General features: G+C 40.3%; 2 protein-coding genes across 9 annotated transcripts in view; one reads left to right on the top strand and one right to left on the bottom strand.

Annotated features, from left to right (window-relative positions):
* BABAM2 (BRISC and BRCA1 A complex member 2) overlaps positions 1-19,574 on the bottom strand; it is a 576,872-nt gene that overhangs the window by 498,624 nt on the left and 58,674 nt on the right. The window lies entirely within an intron of this gene.
* RBKS (ribokinase) overlaps positions 1-19,574 on the top strand; it is a 110,404-nt gene that overhangs the window by 41,981 nt on the left and 48,849 nt on the right. For all 7 annotated transcript variants that reach the window (XR_004251314.2, XR_004251313.2, XM_032172587.2 and 4 more), the window contains exons 3-6: positions 497-560; positions 1,485-1,547; positions 5,300-5,464; positions 16,146-16,237. Coding sequence is in view for 5 of the 7 variants with exons in the window: in XM_032172587.2 (XP_032028478.1) it covers positions 497-560; positions 1,485-1,547; positions 5,300-5,464; positions 16,146-16,237 (384 nt within the window). In the remaining 2 variants the exon portion in view is untranslated. The remainder of the gene's footprint in view (positions 1-496; positions 561-1,484; positions 1,548-5,299; positions 5,465-16,145; positions 16,238-19,574) is intronic.

The raw sequence follows: 19,574 nt of genomic DNA, 5'->3' as shown, positions 1-19,574 counted from the left end.
GATGCAAAAACACAATTCCATTATACCAAGTTACCCAAGTTAGCTAGGGCCTTTAAAATTTCCTTCTCTTTGCTTCCACGTGTCAGTGTCAAGGGAGAAGATAAAAAGATTCTGGAACATCAGGCAAGTCAAAGATGCCCATATTTACAGTAAAGTACGAACAGCTGAGATTCTTCATAAATATTGAGGATTGATGATGGTAGACAACTCTGTCTCAGTGGGAATTATCACATGAACAGCTCAAAATGAGAATGACTTAATGAGTGACGTTCATTAAACACTTCACATTTTAAGTAGGATATAAGTGAAACATTATTATATAACAATTCTTTGGGCTGCAATCAAGTGTAGCATCTTATATTAAGAACATTAATTAGTTAATGTTTATAAAGTACTATGCAGATATGCCCTTTTAAAATGCTAAGTATTCTAAAAACTACATTGTAGCATTTTACTAACTCAAAAAGATCTAATATTCATTATTTCTTTGGTACAGGTTGGCAAAGATTCTTTTGGCAGTGATTATATAGAGAACTTAAAACAGAATGATATTTCTACAGGTAAAATTCCCATCTTTTTTAAAGTTAGTGTTTATAGCTTTTTTCTGTGATTTTGTTATGAGAAAAATTGAATCTAGAGGAGAATTATTAGTCCTTCCCCTGGTGGCCAGAGAATTTTTATGCACAGCTTTGTCCATTCTTGCTTAAATGTCCTTTGGTTGATTCTTCTATGTACCTTCCTCCAGATGGGAATAAAATGATAGGAGGTTACAAACCTTCATCTCATGGATATGTGACAAATGACAAGGAGAAAAAGATGCTGCATTCACAAAAGATGTTTTAAGAACATTATAGCTGGCAACAATCATTCGAAGCCATAGAGGCTGAAACCATTATTTCACAGAAGAGAAAACCAAAGCCCAGAGATGTTCTGTGGTTTCTCCAAGAGCACACGGTTGGTTGGAGCTAGAGCCAGGACTAGAATGAAGATCTTCTGACTCCAGTTCAGGGCTCTTTGCTGCTACCAAAGGCTGCCTGGTCAACATTTCTGTTTATATGCCAGACCTTGATTCTTGGTGAAATAAGCTTATGAGAATGAAAATAATCAAACAAGTTCATTTTATAGATTTGACTTTTACTTTTTATCTCAACTCTGACATTCCTTTCAATGAAGAACATAAGTGTGTTGGTCTAGAAAAATGCATATGTATACAATTATTAATAATTGGGGGGAATTGAAAGTAGGAGCGGTTTGGTGGGTTGTTACTAATGCAGAGAAAAGGTGCAACTACATGTAAAGCTGTCTATTTTTCTTGTTGTATAGATGATGGGTATAAATTAGCACTAATTACTTACTTTTTTATCATTCCAGATGGTTAAAGGTTAAAAAGTTTTTCCAAGGATTAGTGTTGTATTGAAATTGTTAAAATAAATTATCCATGCCAGTCTGTATACATGTGACTGTAATTTTCTTTTTTCTTTCAGAATTTACATATCAGACTAAAGATGCTGCTACAGGAACTGCTTCTATAATTGTCAATAATGAAGGTAAGTGTTTTGCATATTGGAGTGTCATTTCATAAGACAGTATATTTCCAGAGTTAGATCAGAAGCACCAATTTTTACCATAATCCTATGGACCTCTTACTATACCCACCACTCCAAGGCCTAAAACATAGTTTTTCCAATCCAAATATAAATGTGTTTCCCTTTATTAATACTTCTCACATGGATCATCCAGATCAATTTTCGGACAATTTTCAAAATTGTCTATCCAATATATATGAAGTTGCCTCAAAATAATATGTATATGCTATAATGTCCCCATTACCCTTCATGTGAACTTATAATTGACATTTGTCTCTAAAAGCAGTCAAGCATTCATCTGTCATTTCAGTTACACTAGGTAAGTAAATGTAAATAGGTGCAAAGAAAAGTTTGATGAGTCATATTTATAGAATATGTTCTGAGCAAATGGCAGCAACTAATTACATCCAACTTATCGTTAGTGTTCAATTTTGTCTTTCAACAGCAATCAAATCTCAAAAGTCTATATATACAACAGTCTGCCACAAGGCTTTGCCATAGCTGATACATTTATCTTTTAAAATAGTAATTGGGCCTGGCACAATGGCTCACACCTGTAATGCCAATGCTTTCAGAGGCTAAAGTGGGAGGATCACTTGAGGCCAGGAGTTCAAGGCTGCAGTGAGCCGTAGTCCCACCACTGCACTTCAGCCTGTGTGACAGAGTGGGACCCTGACTCAAATAAATGAATGAGTGAATGAATGAATGAATGAATGAATTAAAACAGTGGCTGAGCATAGTGGCTCATGCCTATAGTCTCAGCACTTTGGGAGACCAAGGCAGGTGGATCATTTGAGGTCAGGAGTTCAAGACCAGCCTAACCAACATAGTAAAACCCTGTCTCTACTAAAAATGCAAAAACAATTAGCTGGGCCTGGTGGCACATGCCTGTAATCTCAGCTACTCAGGAGGCTGAGGCAGGAGAATTGCTTGAACTCAAGAGGCAGCGGTTGCAGTCAGCCAAGTTCTGGTGACTGCACTCCAGCCTGGGCGACAGAGCAAGCCTCTGTCTCAAAAATAAAAAAAATAGTAATAACCTTCAAGTCAAGTTTTCATAATTCCTGCCAACTGTTTTAATTATAAAAACACCTACATAAGATTTTTTTAAATCAGAATCAATATTCAGAAGGACCAAGCATTTCATGGTGCACCTAGGACAGAAACTCACGTGTTGTGGACAGTGTGCACTGTGTTAAATTAGGATTTGTCACAATGTGTCTTTTATTTATCATGCAGCTTTGCAGGATCATTTCTCACAGAAAATACGGTATTTTTAGCTCAACTTTAGTGATTCCAAGTTGCAATAATAATGATATATTTCACCTAAAGGTGGTAGATAAAAGTTTTCATTCTAACTCTAGAAAGCCTATGTTCATTTAAGCTACACTTTAAGTAATTATTCCTGCCAACAGCAGCTCATTCCTTGTCTTAAACCTCTTTTTTTTGTTGTTGTTGTTCTAGGAATATTCTTAAGTTCTCTTTCTTATCTATGAACAAAATCTGCATTTTCCATGCAAAGATATAATGTAATAGTGTGTGTCAAGTGTCTATTTGGTAGACCTTGCCTGGTTTACAGTGTACGGTAATGCCGTCAAGAGTATAGGTGATAATAGAAGAATTAGGACAAATACACAGAAATGGGACAATCACCTCCTTTAAATGAAGGAGTGAGTTTGCAAGATAAAGTAATGAGTTTAGTTTTGACAAGTTAAATTTGAGGCATGAACAAGCTAGCCATGTTGCATTGTCCATCAGACAGCTATAGTCTTGGGCTTGCTGCTTAGCAGCTAAGGCCAGGCCAAAAATTTGGATCTGGGAGACAGCAACATGGAAGCAGTAGTTGACTCCAACAGAGAAAATGAGGTCACTGAAGAAAAGGAAGGAGAGATGCTGTCTTTCAGCAAGTGGGAACTTTGAATTTTTCCAGGACTGAGGTTAGGTTTATGCTGAACCATCCCCACTTTATTAAGTCTTCCTCGTGGCCAACAAACACATCTGTGGTAAGATGATAGGATAGAATTTGTTCTGTGTTGAGAGGTGATTTTAGGTCATGTCTGTACAAGATCAGCACGAGCAGCCTGGAGCACAGAAAATGCCTGCTACAACTCATTCCTCCAGATCAGTGTTGTCCAATAAAAATAAAATGCAAGCCTCATGTGGAATTTTAAATTGTCTAGTAGCCACATTTAAAAAGTAAAAAGGAACAGGTAAATTTAACTTAGGCCATATATTTAACCCAATATATCCAAAATATTATCATTATAGTGTGTAATCAAAAAATTATCTTGGCTGGGTGCAGTGTCCCACGCCTGTAATCCCAGCACTTTGGGAGGCCAAGGCAGGTGGATCACATGAGGTCAGGAGTTCGAGACTAGCCTGGCCAACATAGTGAAACCTCATCTCTACTAAAAATGTAAAAGAAAAATTAGCCAGGCATGGCGCCACACTCCTGCAATACCAGCTACTTGGGAGATTTAGGTGGGAGAGTTGATTGAACCCAGGAGGTGGAGGCTGCAGTAAGCCAAGATCGCACGACTGCACTCCAGCCTGGGCAACAGAGTGAGACCCCGAAATTTATCTTAATTTTTTTTTAATTTTTAAAATGGTAAGAATGAATGGATATTTTACCTTATTTCCTTTGTACTATCTTTGAAATCCACTTGTTTTTTTTTTTTTTTTTCTAAGACAGAGTCTCACTCACTCTTGCCCAGGCTGGAATGCAGTGACGCAATCTCAGGTCACTGCTACCTCCACCTCCCAAGTTCAAGCGATTCTCATGCCTCAGGCTCCCAAGTAGCTGGGACTGCAGGCACATACCACCACGCACAGCTAATTTTTGTAATTTTAGTAGAGATGGGTTTTCACCGTTTGACCAGGCTGGTCTTGAACTCCTGACCTCACATGATCTGCCCACCTCAGCCTCCCGAAGTGCTAGAAATTATAGGTATGAGCCACTCTGCCCAGCCAGGACTAGCCACATTTCAAATGTTCAATGGCCATGTGTGGCTCTTGCTCATGACTACCATATTGGACAGCACAGCTCTTAAGGGTTCACCTTACAGATGAAATGCACCACCACCCCTCCCTCATTCAGGTGGGATTATAGACAGCAGCTCCAAGTAATAAGAATATATCAGATTCCTTAGTTCTGTTTCTGTTTGATCCATTATAGTATAAGCCAGATATCTCTCTCTCTCTTCTATATCTGATACAATTTTCTGTCTGTTAGATATTTAAAATGTGTTTTGATTGACAGAATCACTTTTTGGAATACCATAGGGTACACACATGAACTGCTTGCATACTACAGTGTCATACAAGTTTATTCCTATTTATATTCATCTCTACGGCATCTGTCATTTAGGATTCAGAACATTTACCGCATACATATACCAGCTATTTTCTATAAAAGAAATGTTTAAAGTATGTTATATGTCATTTCTCAACTAATATTCTTTATATATAAGAATATTGGGAAAATCTTTTTAAGATTTTGCTTCAGGTGATCAGAATAATGTGAATCTTACAGAGATATTATAAAAGATACATTTGGAACTCAAAATTCAAGCTGAATAACCTAGAAATGTTAAAATTAATACTTACAACACATTTTGCATAGTGACTTTACAAGGGCGATTGTGTTCATAACACTGCAGGATATCATTTGCTTGGCTTTGTTTAGTTTTAATATAATAGGTGGAATTTCTTTATAGGCCAGAATATCATTGTCATAGTGGCTGGAGCAAATTTACTTTTGAATACCGAGGATCTGAGGGTAGCAGCCAATGTCATTAGCAGAGCCAAAGTCATGGTCTGCCAGCTTGAAATAACTCCAGCAACTTCTTTGGAAGCCCTAACAATGGCCCGCAGGAGTGGAGGTAATTATACATATTTTTCATTCTTTCTATAGAAGCTTTTATCGCCATCTTAATTAAAGTTAACCTTTTAAGTTAAGCAAAGCAATACTCTTTCTGTCGTAAAATATTCTTCTTCCATCTGTGAGATTCTTGATAATGTTAGAAAACCTTACAAACAGGGTAAAAAAAACATGAGTAGCATTTCCGAGATCCCGCAATATAAATCTTCAATGTAGTTGGCAGAAATGGTACAAGTAGAATTGGAATTCCTGTAATCCCAGCTACTCAGGAAGCTGAGGCAGGAGAATCGCTTGAACCCGGGAGGTGGAGGTTGCAGTGAGCCGAGATTGCTCCGCTGCACTCCAGCCTGGGTGACAAGAGCGAGACTCCGTCTCAAAAAAAAGAATCCCTGAAGCAGCCCCTTGTCCAAGGTACACTTTAGGTGGTGAAATGTTTTCTACTCTGAGAAGCAGAGGTTAAGCTGCATGTCATACATACAAATACATACATACATACATACAAAAGTAACTGGGGCAGCCCAGTTACTTTTTGACAAACATCTCTAGGAATTGAAGATTAGGTTTTTTCTCCTTTTTGTAAAACTTTATCATCTTTCAATAAACAACAAAAGATTATTTATGTGTAATATTTTCTATATTATCAATGTCCATTGACATTGCCTCTTTTGTTTTTGATTTTGGAAATTTTCAAACCTACAAAAGCAGCAGAATTATACGATGAAATCCATCACCCAGCTTCCAGTTATCAACCTGTAGCTAATCTTGATTCATCTTTTCTCCCACTCACTCCTTTTCTCGCCCCCAGCAAATAACAGACTTTTTAAAAATCCAGATAATTTCTTTGTTTGCTTCTTTTTCACCACTGACTAGTGGGGAAAGCATCTTCTGAATTAGAATCCCATTTCTGTCTCTTGTCAGCCTCGTGGTCCTAGCAGAATTACCTGATTTGTCTGAGCCTTGTCAGTAAAATGCATGTAGAAATACTCCATCTGCAGAATTGTTCTAAGGATGGAATAAAATAAAATAGGATGCCAAGCATGGTGTAGTACATGGTGGTAAATCCCAATTTTTTTCTCTTCAATCCACTTCTCTCTTTAAAGTTAGGATAATATTCTGATCAAGCATCATTTGGTGAAAAAATCAAAATAAATAGTAGCCACTCTAACATGATGACTTCTTGATATTGTGGCAATAGTTGTGATTTTTTTAAAGAATAAAATAGAGAACATTGACTTTTTCTCAAGATACAAAATTAAAAAGAAAAAAGAAAAAGAACAGTGTGTGTATGTGTGTTTATATAAGTGATTTCTCCCAAAGTGTATAGTGTTCTACATAGAAATAAATGGAAAATAAGTCACTGAAATGATTTGTGGAGAATTTTAAAATGTTCATCCTTATTTAACAAATTTTCCTCTTGGCAAAACATGCTGTGGTAAATTTTCATTGACATTTAGTGTATTTTTAATGGACGTGAGGCTGTCAGAAAGAATTCTAAGCCAAAACCCATTTGGTTCCGTTTTCTCGGAGTGTCACAGTAAAGTCTAATGCTTATGGTTACGCATTCTCTGCACCGTGCCCATCTCAGCAGAGTGATGTGAATATAGGGTGCCACCCTGTTCCTGCTCTTGTCTTTCTTTGTATAGATCAAAGCAACTTCTCTTTTTTCCCTACTGTCCCTTGCTGCTCAGAGATCACTGTTTCCTCTGTCCTAGTCTAGTTGCCTGTTACCTACCCAGCTTGTGAAGGAGAGAAAGGTACAGCAGCCACAGTTGAGGATCTAACCTTTCACAGGTGAGAATAGAGTAATCTGGGTGGGCAGGCAGCCTATCCTGGGGCTGTCATTGGGTGGGGTCCAGAAAGGCTTCCTCCATCTCCTTCCATGTAGCTCTTCCAGTTGGGAGCTGGAGGACCCAGGGTAGCAGGAAGGTGGGTAGGTGACGGTGGGCCACAGACCAGTTGGCCTACTTCACACTTTCACTAAGAGCCAGCATGCCTCGGTATTAATTCTGCATGAACTTCCTTATATAATAATATCAGAAATAGTAATACCATGCATTTATTTGTACTTTACAGCTTATAAAGTACTTTCTTACACATTTTATCCTCAGAAAAACCTTATGACAAAGATATGGCAGGCATTGTTCTCTCAGATTAAAGGTGAGAAGACTGAGAGGTTAAGTCATTTGTTCAACCAGTGTCACACTTTAAGTTGAGGAAACCATGATTTCAGACTCTAAGACCCAAGTTCTGTCTCCTAGTTTAAACCACACTTTAAACTGCCACAACCCGTTGATTCCAACAAACTGAGCCTTTATGAAGAGTATCTCTAGAAAAGTCAAGTCCATAAAGTTTAACACGGTCCAGCACGTGGCCTAAGCTTTATGTGTTTTTGCTGCTCAAGAAACAGAGAAGAGGCTCTAAAGTGTTTTCAGCACTGTAACCCCAATAGAACACACACACACGAACACACATGCACACAAGCACACACACTCATCTGTCCATTACTCCTCCAGTCAGGTGGCTTTCTCTGGCCCAGTCAGCTGGTCCCTATTTGGTAGATACTGGCCAGATGCAGCTTAGATTCTATTCCATGAGGAGGGTGTGTGTGTGTGTGTGTGTGTGTGTGTGTGTGTGTGTGTGTGTGTGTGTGTAAAATGCGTCATCATTCTCGTATGCAAGAAGAGCGGTATCCCAGCACTTTGGGAGGCTGAGGTGGGTGGATCATGAGGTCAGGAGATCGAGACCATCCTTGCTAACATGGTAAAACCCCATCTCTACTCAAAATACAAAAAAATTAACCGGGCATGGTGGTGGGTGCCTGTAGTCCCAGCTACTCGGGAGGCTGAGGCAGGAGAACAGTGTGAACCAGGGAGGCGGAACTTGCAGTGAGCCAAGACTGTGCTGCTCCACTCCAGCCTGGGTGACAAAGTGAGACTCCGTCTCAAAAAAAAAAAGAAGAAGAGTGGTATAATGAAAGGAGAGCATTGGTTCGGGAATCATGAAATATGGCTTTAAATTCATAATCAGTCAGCAAATGGGGGATCTCAGTCAAGTAAGTCAGTTCCTCACTCTGGACGTCACTTTCTTCTTCTGTGAAACCACAATTGGGCTGACAGCTCTCACAGTTCTTTCATGTCACTTTGGACTGATCCCAGAGCAGAGTGGGCTTAATGATCTCTTGAGCATTGAGCACCCTACCCATTGCCCCAGGAAGCTACCTATGTGCTGAACAGCATTATTCCGTCTTCAAGAAGGATGATAAAGTCATCATCGTCATCATCATCTATGGGTTTTATTATCACAGTTCCATTATCTTTACTGCTTACAGGTAGTGAATTTTGAATTAAGCACATTGCATAACTAGATTACGCTAATATATCAGTTATGAAAATCCAGACGAAAAGATCCCTACGTCTTTGAATATAGTGTCTCAAAACTCTCTGTCTCTATCAAAATGAAAGCATTGATTTTAAAGACATAGCAGCTACAACACCAAAAATCGGTAGCCCTGTATAGCCCCCATCCTCACCAGGCCACGATGCTATGAGGTAGGCCCACTGAAGAGCCAATGCTGCAGCTGCTTGTGATGAAATTATGCATGTTGGTTCTGGTCTTTATATCCATTTCCAAGCAAATGGAACAGTACATGAACAATTATAAATAATTGAGATTGTAAAATTGCCAAAGTTAAATTATCAGTGTGATACAAAGTATCTTTTAATGCCACTTCAGTCCTTTTGCCTTTGGCAAACGAAACTTCTTGTCTGGCCATCCAGACTTTCACAGTGACATTGTCCAGCACATAGCCCAAGCTTTGAGTGTTTTTGCTGCTCAAGTCACAGAAAAGAGCCTCTGGAGTAATGAACAGCAAAGCCAGTATTTTGAGTATCCCAACATGCTCACAGTGTCTTCGCTTAGGGTGATTTTCTTCCCCCGTTTCTCTGAGCTAATAATTAGGGCCTTCCTAACTGTCCAGCCCCTGCCCTCCATGACAACACCATAAAGAGTTTCTGCCTCATTTTCCTGCCTTTTAGCCTATACAACTGCTCCTCCAGGCCTCACCAGTTCCTTATTGACATTATTGTGCTATCCATTAACATGCAGTTAAGATAACTAGGAGTTTAGTTCATCTAACACTGTAATCAATAATAATTACTGTTGGGTGCTGCCAGTCACCTCTGCAACTCCAAGTTACTCCATGGTACATTCTGTGTTCTCTAGCTCTGCCTGGTCCCAGGATGACATCATGGCTTCCACTTTGTCTATTACAGATTTGCATTCTTCTTTGATTAACTGCATCTACTAATTTATGTTTCTTTCATTGTGGTAGAGTATGCTCATTTGTGGTAGCACAAGCCGAGAAGAATCCTTTCTTTATGGCATTTACACTTTTCCCCTAAATTTAGTTACCAGTCAGACTCTAAGCCTATATATCCAGTTACTATTGAAGAATGCTGTCCCTCAGTAAAGTACAGGCAAATAAGATTGATTTTTATACAGTATTTACAGTAAAATTATAGAATTCCTTATTCTAGCAGTTGATACTTAAATTTTAATGTAATTTTTTCCTTAAAATTTGTTTTTATTGTGGAAAATTTCAAATATATATAGACATACAGAGAATAGTATGGTAAACCTATATATACTATCATTTAGCTTCAACAGTTAGCAACATGTGGCCAGTCTTTTTTTCTACTTTTAAATTCCATCTTTTATTTTAGACACAGCGGGGTACATGTGCAGACTTGTTTTTGTTTTGTTTTTGTTTTCTTGTTTGTTTGTTTGAGATAGAGTCTCACTCTGCCCGCCCAGGCTGGAGTGCAGTGGCATGATCTCAGCCCACTGCAGCCTCCACCTCCCAGATTCAAGTGATTCTTATGCATCAGCCTCCCAAGTAGCTGGGATTACAGGCATGCACCACCACACCCAGCTAATTTTTGTATTTTTAATAGAGATGGTGCTTCACTGTGTTGGCCAGGCTGGTCTTGAACTCCTTTCCTCAGGTGATCCACCTGCCTCAACCTCCCAAAGTACTGGAATTACAGGCATGAGCCACCGCACCAGGCCTTCATATGCAGATTTGTTACATGGGAATATTGCGCCCAGGTAGGAAGCATAGTACCCAATAGGTAGCTTTTCAACCTGTGCCCCTCCCTGCTCCTGTACTTTGTAGCGTCTGTTGTTCCCATCTTTCTGTCCATGCATACTCAATATTTAGCTCCCACTTATAAGTGAATACATGTGGTATTTGGTTTTCTGCTCCTATTTTAATTTGATTAGGATTATGGCCTCTAGCTCCATCCATGTTGCTGCCAAGGACATGATTTCATTCTTTTTTATGGCTACATAGTATTCCATGGTATATATGTACCACATTTTCTTTATCCAGTCCACCATTGATGGGCACGTAGGTTGATTCCATGTCTTTGCTATTGTGACTAGCATGGTGGTGAACATACAAGCACATGTTTCCTTTAGGTATAATGATCTGTTTTCCTTTGGGTGTGTACCCAGGCATAGGATTGCTGGGTCAAATGGTAGCTCTATTTTAAGTTCTTTGAGAATCAATCTCCAAACTGTTTTCTACATGGCTGAACTAAGTTACATTCCTGCCAACAGTGTATAAGTGTTTCCTTCTCTCTGCAGCCCCATCAGCATCTGTTGTGTTTTGACTTTTTTTTTTTTTTTTTTTGAGACAGAGTCTCGCTCTATCGCCCAGGCTGGAGTGCAGTGGCACGATCTCGGCTCACTGCAAGCTCCACCTCCCAGATTCATGCCATTCTCCTGCCTCAGCCTCCCAAGTAGCTGGGACTACAGGCAGCCGCCACCACACCCGGCTAATATTTTTGTATTTTTAGTAGAGAGAGGGTTTCACCGTGTTAGCCGGGATGGTGTCAATCTCACAATCCTCGTGATCTGCCCACCTCGACCTCCCAAAGTGCTGGGATTACAGGTGTGAGCCATCTCGGCCAGCCCTTGACTTTTGTTTGTTTGTTTGTTTGTTTGTTTGTTTATTATACTTTCAGTTTTAGGGTACATGTGCACAACGTGCAGGTTACTTACATATGTATACATGTGCCATGTTGGTGTGCTGCACCCATCAACTTGTCATTTAACATTAGGTATATCTCCTAATGCTATCCCTCCCCCCCCCCCCCCCCCCCACAACAGGCCCCGGTGTGTGATGTTCCCCTTCATGTGTCCATGTGTTTTCATTGTTCAATTCCCACCTATGAGTGAGAACATATGGTGTTTGGTTTTTTGTCCTTGCGACAGTTTGCTGAGAATGATGGTTTCCAGCTTCATCCATGTCCCTACAAAGGACATGAACTCATCCTTTTTTATGGCTGCATAGTATTCCATGGTATATATGTGCCACATTTTCTTAATCCAGTCTGTCATTGTTGGACATTTGGGTTGGTTGCAAGTCTTTGCTGTTGTGAATAGTGCCGCAATAAACATACGTGTGCATGTGTCTTTATAGCTGTTTTGACTGGTGTGAGATGGTATCTCATTATAGTTTGATTTGCATTTCTCTGATGATGAGTGAAATGATGAGTAGTTTTTCATATGTTTGTTGGCCCACTCGTGTGTCTTCTTTTGAGAAATGTCTGTTCATGTCCTTTGCCCATTTTTTAATGGAGTTGTTTTTTGCTTGTCGATTTATGTAAGTTCCTTATTGATTCTGCATATTAGACCTTTGTCAGATGCATAGTTTGCAAATATTTTCTCCCATTCTGTAGGTTTTCTGTTTATTCTATTGACCATTTCTTTTGCTATGCAGAAGCTATTTAGTTTAATTAAGTCCCACTTGTCAATTTTTGTTTTTGTTACAGTTGCTTTGGGGGACTTAGCCAAAAATTCTTTGCCAATGCCAGTGTCAAAAAGGGTATTTTCTAAGCTTTCTTCTAGGATTTTTATAGTTTGAGGTCTTACATTTAAAATATTTAATCCATCTTGAGTTAATTTTTGTATATGGTGAAAGATAAGGGTCTAGTTTCATTCTTCTGCATATGGCTAGCCAGGTATTCCAGCATCATTTATTGAATAGAGAGTCTTTTCCCCATTGCTTGTTTTTGTCGCACATGGCCGATCTTGTTTTATCTGTATCCTGCCTCGTGGCTCCCTACCCCGCACTGCCACCTTGGATTATGTTGAAGCAAAACCCAGATGTTATATCATTTTGTTTATAGTATACCTGTTTTTTGATGTGAGATACTATTACTATTATTATTATTTTTTGAGACAGAATCTCACTCTGTCACTAGGCTGGAGTGCAGTGGTGTGATCTCAGCTCACTGCACCCTCCGCCTCCCAGGTTCAAGTGATTGTCCTGCCTCAGCCTCCCAAGTAGCTGGGACTACAGGCGCGTGCCACCACACCTGGCTAATTTTTGTATTTTTAGTAGAGACGGGGTTTCACCATGTTGGCCAGGATGGCCTCGATCTCTTGACTTTTTGATCAGCCCCCCTCAGCCTCCCAAAGTGCTGGGATTACAGGCGTGAGCCACCATGCCCGGCCAGATACTATGTGTTTTAAGAGTGATGTCTTTACTGCATACAGCACTTAACCTGTAGTCAAATTTAGTCCCATCAGCTTTTTATAACTAACGGCTCATTAGTTTAGTGAGAAACCGCTCTGACATTTTTTTCTTCTGTGTAAGTGTATAAATGTAAATACACATATAGTTATGTGTGCTTGTTATTTGTTCTTATTAAAAAGGGAAGGTAGGCTGGGCATGGTGGCTCACACCTGTAATCTTAACATTTTGGGAGGCCAAGGTGTGAGGATCGCTTGAGCCCAGGAATTCAAGAACAGCCTAGGCAACATGGCAAAACCTCATCTCTACCAAAAAAAAAAAAAAATTGCCCAGGCATGGTGATGGGCACATTAGTCCCAGCTACTTGGGAGGCTGAGGTGGGAGGATCACTTGAGTCTGGGAGGTGGAGGTTGCAGTGAGCCAAGATTGCGCCACTATACTCCAGCCTGGGTGACAGAGCCATCTCAAAAAAGGGGTGGTGGGGTGGGTGGGTAGTACAAAACTGCCTTGTTCACTTATAAATAAATTATGGAAATCTTTCTTTGACAAACGGAGATCTACTTTACTCTTTTTAACAGCTGTAGTGATTTACATCAGACATGTGTCATAATTCTTTTTTTTTTTTTTTTTTTTTTGAGACGGGGTTTCGCTCTTGTTGCCCAGGCTGGAGTGCAATGATGCGATCTTGGCTCACTACAGCCTCCGCCTCCCGGGTTCAAGCGATTCTCCTGCCCCAGCCTCTGGAGTGGCTGGGATTACAGGCATGCACCACCATGCCCGGCTAATTTTTGTACTTTTAGTGAAGACAGAGTTTCACCATTGTTGGTCAGGCTGGTCTCAAACTCCTGACCTCAGTTGATCCACCCACCTCAGCTTCCCAAATTGCTGGGATTACAGGCATGAGCTACCAATCCCAGCCTATGTCATAACTTTTTAAACCAATCCCCTTTAATAAATGTGTAGGTTTCTTTTTGTGTTTTCTGTTGCAAACAGAGCTGTACAAACAACATTGTATATCATCTTTGCATGCTTATGGATTTCTGTAGGATGGGTTTAGAAAAGGAATTACAGGATCATGCATCTTTTGAGGGAAAAAAATTGATCTTTTAAGAATGGCTCTACCATGTTGTTCCACACTTGTAGCTTGCTCTAATCTGTGCTCAAATGCTGATGAATGTAGATTTGTGGATTACACTAGGTGAGCAGTTGTTTCCATTTAATGCTTGAGGAAAACTGGGAACAGTATATTGTTCTGAAAACCTAAAAAGTTTAAGTGAGTGTGTTAGAATACTGGACAATGAGAGCCTTTATGTGTAATTGACATCTCTAAGACCTCTCAGAAGTGAGAGAACCAATGAGAGAGACTGTTGCCAGGCTACAAACTCCAGAAGAAGGCAGAAGAGATGGGTGGACAGGCGGGGGTGTTGGGCTATCTGTAAAGGACAATATAATAACAGTAATAATCCTTTACATTTGTACAGCAGGTTAGATTTTACACTGGGCTTTTACATCCGTTTTCTAATTTAAGCTGCACAATAACTCTATACAAAAATCTGAGCAGCCAAAAATATACCATAGAATTTCTGTGGGTGGACATTCTGGATTCTGAAATAACAAAAACGTGGGAATAGTGTAAGCCTATACTGGACAAGACCCACTGACTGAATCAAAATGCTAGGTAAGACCAAGGAAGGTGCAGAAGTAGACTAGATGTCGTCACCAGGCTCAAGTAGTAGACAGTTTCCATTAGCCACGTGCTGATTAGCATCTCCCCATGAATGTGGAATGCATTAGTGCCAAGCTGGCTATGTGAGAGCCTCCTGGAGAACTTGTGAACATGCAGATTCCCTGATCTTACCCCCAGAGATTCTGATTCAGTGGGTTTGAGGTCGGTCCTAGAAATTATGCATTTTAACAAGCTTTTCTAGTAATGCTGATATGCAATCAAGTTTGCAAATCACTGTTCTTGAAGTCTCTGAGAACTGCAGCTAGAGATTTTTACACTATGGGTCTACAGTCAAATGAGACTACTTAACACACAAATCAGTGGACCTGGGTTGAGAAAAAGAAGACTAACCAATCTAGTACTCAAGTGAATAAGTGCTTTGACAAAGAAGGAGCTTCCTATGAATGTAATTTCTAAAGACTTGAAATATATATATATATCTACATTTACAAAGTCCCAAACCAAAGGATGTTTTAAAATATTGTGAATTGGCATTGAGGTATGTGTTGGTGTGGACAGAGTCCTGGCCTAGAGAGGCCACTTTTTTTTAGAGTGGACCAAACCCTGCACTTAAAGCCAGAGGACCCTGAGTAGGGGTCCATCTTAATTGTGTCCCAGTGTATGACCTGAGACATAGGACCTCATCTTTCTGAGACTCACTTTCCTCCCTCTGAAAAATGGCCATGATATTCTCATTTCCCTGTGTCTGCTGTTCCCATCTATCCTTCTCTTGTAGCCACTCCGTCTGAGCTAGCACCAGCCTCTGATTGAATTCCTCCTCCTTTCTCAATCTTTTTTTTTATATTCCCAGATTGCTCACAGAAGCCAAGAATGTAAGCTTTTGTGTAAGTGTATATGTTTACAGGAGTAATTGTGATATATTTGGGAGGCATACATAGGTGTACAAAATATGCATATGCACATGAGCTTCCTGCTTACTGTTCCCACCGGGAAAATTCTGAACCTTTCATTGTTTATTTTCTATCATCTCTTTTTCTTCCCTGGAAAATGGGTTTATGAACTAGCCTTGAAACCAAGCACTTAAAGTAACCCACAAAAATGTCCACCAGCCTGTTCACATTCACACATGTCCTTTCATGCCACAGTATTTTTACTTTTTTCTAATGCTCTTGTTGCCTTTGCCTTAACTCTATAATCACATTGACTGTAATATTGCTCTTTTCCCTGGGAGCTGAAATGTTGTAAAGTACAAAGTAGAGAAAATGGAAATAGGGAATTGGTACCCAGCTGTCGTGGAGATTGAGATTTCAGACTTTTCTCTACATCCGTAACTAAGTGGATATTTAACCAGATGAAGACAAAAATGAACTCGGGGATTTTCCCTACTGAATGTCTGTAAATGCACCGTGTTAAAAATGAAAACTAGTAATAACCCCCTTTTCCATTCCTTTGTAGTGAAAACCTTGTTCAATCCAGCCCCTGCCATTGCTGACCTGGATCCCCGGTTCTACACCCTCTCAGATGTGTTCTGCTGCAATGAAAGTGAGGTAAGGGTGAATTGCTTTGCTCATTCTATGAGAAACCAAAAGTTCGTGCAAGTGGATAAAGCAAAGGGGCAGAACTAACCACATCAATTTGATGACGTGAATTCTCAGGCATGGTGAAAACAGATTTTTTCAGTTTACTGAGGTGTGGAGAAAAGGAAATTAGTAAATCCTAGGGGGAAAAAAAGGACTCTCTGAGTCACTTCCATATTCTGGCACTTATCAAACCTCAGTTAATTTTAGTCCCTTCCTTGCCCTCACACTGTTGGTGTTTTGTTTTCTTTTCTAATTATTTCATATTCTGAGGACTATATTAAAGTTGCCAGGTTTAGCAAGTAAAAATGCAGGATGCCCAGTTAAATTTGAATTTCAGATAGATAATAAATAACATACCTAACAAATTTATACTGTAAAATTACCTGTCATTTATCTTAAATTCAAATTTAACTGAGCTTCCTGTATTTTATCTGCCAACCCTAATTAGTATACAACTCCTGAAGGATCTGCTACATTCTGTAGTGAAGACCCTGTGTCATGATGTATCATCTGAACAGACTATCTGTCAACTGGTACAATAAGAAAGGATATTGTACCACCCTTTCTTAAATATTGTTAGGAAGAAAATTTCAATATTTCTCCCTTTTTATAAGCCAGACAGCATTAGAACAGAGCTCTCGCCCATCAGTGGGATGCAGGTATACACATTGGTAAGTGCAACATGGAGAGAAAGAAATTAATGAACCATAATAGTTAAATTTCCACTTTTTGTTTTTGAGACAGGAACTCACTGTTTCACCCAGGTTGGAATGCAGTGGTGTCATCATGGCTCACTGCAGCCTCTACCTCCCAGGTTTAAGCAATCCTCCCGCCTCAACCTCCCAGGTAGCTGGGACCACCACGCTTGGCTAATTTTTTTATTTTGTGTAGAGACAGGATTTTGCCATGTTGCCTAGGCTAATCTCGAACTCCTAGGCTAAATCAATCCTCTTGCCTCAGCCTCCCAAAGTACTGGGATTACAGGCGTGAGCCACTGTACCCAGCCTAATTTTCCATTTGGTTTAAAGGCTGAATTAAGGCTTCTAGGATTTCTTGACCTGCTTTCTTGATAATTTCATCTCTCAAAACATAGAGGAAACAAGAAAGAAGACTACTACAAAGAAACTAATTTTAACAAACCACAATAGGTTATGCAATATTTTTGAGCAACCACCATGCTAGGAAGAAGGAATTGTGTGAAATAGCAACCATTTCACAATAAGAGGTTAGAGTACCCTCAACTGCCAAACTGGCCTAAATTTTCCTGCTAGATACTTGAAGAGCACTCTATTTATTCCTCAAATGTTCATCACAGCTCAAATTACTTATTCAATTCTTCTGTCTTCTCCATTAAATTACAAGTTCCATGAGGTCAGAGACATCTGTCTTATTCACTGTTGTATCCCTGGTGGCTATCCCTGTGTATATAGTTATCTATTGCTGCATAATAAAATACCTCCAAAATGTAGTGGCTTAAAAGAGCAATAATTATTTATTGTCACTCCCAGTTTTTTGCATGTCAGGAATTCACACAGGGGATAGCATAGTTTGACTCCCGGGACTTCAGTTGGAAGACTCAAAGGCTGAGAGCTGGAAGTTTTCTTCACTCACATGCTTGACAGTTGATGCTGGCTTTCAGCTGGGGGCATAATGAGGTTGTTGGCCAGAACATGTAAACATGGCCTCTACGTGTGATTTGAGCTTCCTCATAATATGGTAGCTGGGTTTCAAGATCCAGCTTCCTGAGAGAAGGAGACACCTGACAGAAGCCATGTTGGCTTTTATGAGTTAGCTTCGGAAATAACACGGCATCACTTCTGACTCATTCTATTGATTTAAGCAGGAAGGTCCACCCTAGTACCCCACCCCTTACTAGAAGATTGTCATTGGCACAGTGTAAAACCAGGATGTGTGATACGATATAGGTTAATACAGTTATCTTTGGAAAATAACATCTGCTACACTGTACCTGCTGGCACTTAGTAAATGCTTATGAAATAAATAAATGAAAGAACTCTGGTCTTTAAGGAAATTGGTCTCAGAAACCTAATGGAAGAAAGAAAAACATTAAAAGCTTAATGTTCTGGAGCCAGGCGCAGTGGCTCACGCCTGTAATCCAGCACTTCGGGAGGCCGAGGCGGGCAGATCATGAGGTCAGGAATTCAAGACCAGCCTGGCCAACATGGTGAAACCCCGTCTCTACTAAAAATACAAAAATTAGCTGGGCATGGTGGCACATGCCTGTAAGCCCAGCTACTCAGGAGGCAGAGGCAGGAGAATCGCTTGAACTAGGACCTAGGAGGTGGAGGTTGCAGTGAGCCAAGATCGCACCACTGCACTCCAGCCTGGGCTACAGGGAGACTCTGTCTCAAAAAAAAAACAAAAGCTTAATGTTCTTATAGTTGAACTCTAATCACAGCAGTAATGTAAATTCATGCTTACGATACTCACTCTGCTCCAAACACAAACCACTGATATGTAAATACTAATGGACACAATGAAAAGATACTTACAAGCTCTGAAACAAGATAAATAACTCCACAAATCAGAAATGGAACAGCCTGACAGAGCATTCAGCCCTTGATATGCTGGCTGTACACTAGCCCCAGAAACAGGCAGAAGTGGTAGGAAGTTCACCCGCTGTGGGTCATGGACACTAAAAGTGTGCCACTTATAGTGGACTGGAGCCAAGCCCACAGATGGAAACCATACAGGCTAGGCTGTGGCTCCCCTGCTAACAGTAAAAGGTGGAGGAACCTGCTACCCCTGCTGCCTGAAGCATATTTAAGGCTCCCAACCTGAGGAGTTAGCAGGACAGAGACACAGCCTCTGACCAAGAAGTAAACCAAGCCAACTACTGACTTAGTGACTGGACTGGCAGTAGCCCCAGAAACAGCAGAGCAAGAACTGCCAATATAATATCTGCTTTTGGTTTAGAGACTCTTGTGTACCTGGGGGAAGCTACTGTAAAACCACTGAGGGCTGGGCGCAGTGGCTCACACCTGTAATCCCAGCACTTTGGGAGGCCAAGGCGGGTGGATCACGAGGTTAGGAGATCAAGACCATCCCGGCCAACATGGTGAAAACCTATCTCTACTAAAAATACAAAAATTAGCCAGGTGTGATGGCATGCACCTGTAGTCCCAGCTACTCAGGATGCTGAGGCAGGAGAATCGTGTGAACCTGGGAAGCAGAGGTTGCAGTGAGCCGAAATCTCCTCACTGCACTTCAGCCTGGGTGACAGAGCGAGACTCTTCTCTCAAAAAAAAAAAAAAAAACACTGAAAAGCAGGGATCAACCAGGT

Source organism: Hylobates moloch, unplaced genomic scaffold (genome assembly GCF_009828535.3).
Source record: "Hylobates moloch isolate HMO894 unplaced genomic scaffold, HMol_V3 SCAFFOLD_13, whole genome shotgun sequence".
In the NCBI taxonomy this organism is placed as follows: Eukaryota; Metazoa; Chordata; class Mammalia; order Primates; family Hylobatidae; genus Hylobates; species Hylobates moloch.
Note: the sequence above shows the minus strand (reverse complement) of the source record. Positions and strands in the feature narration are given on the sequence as shown.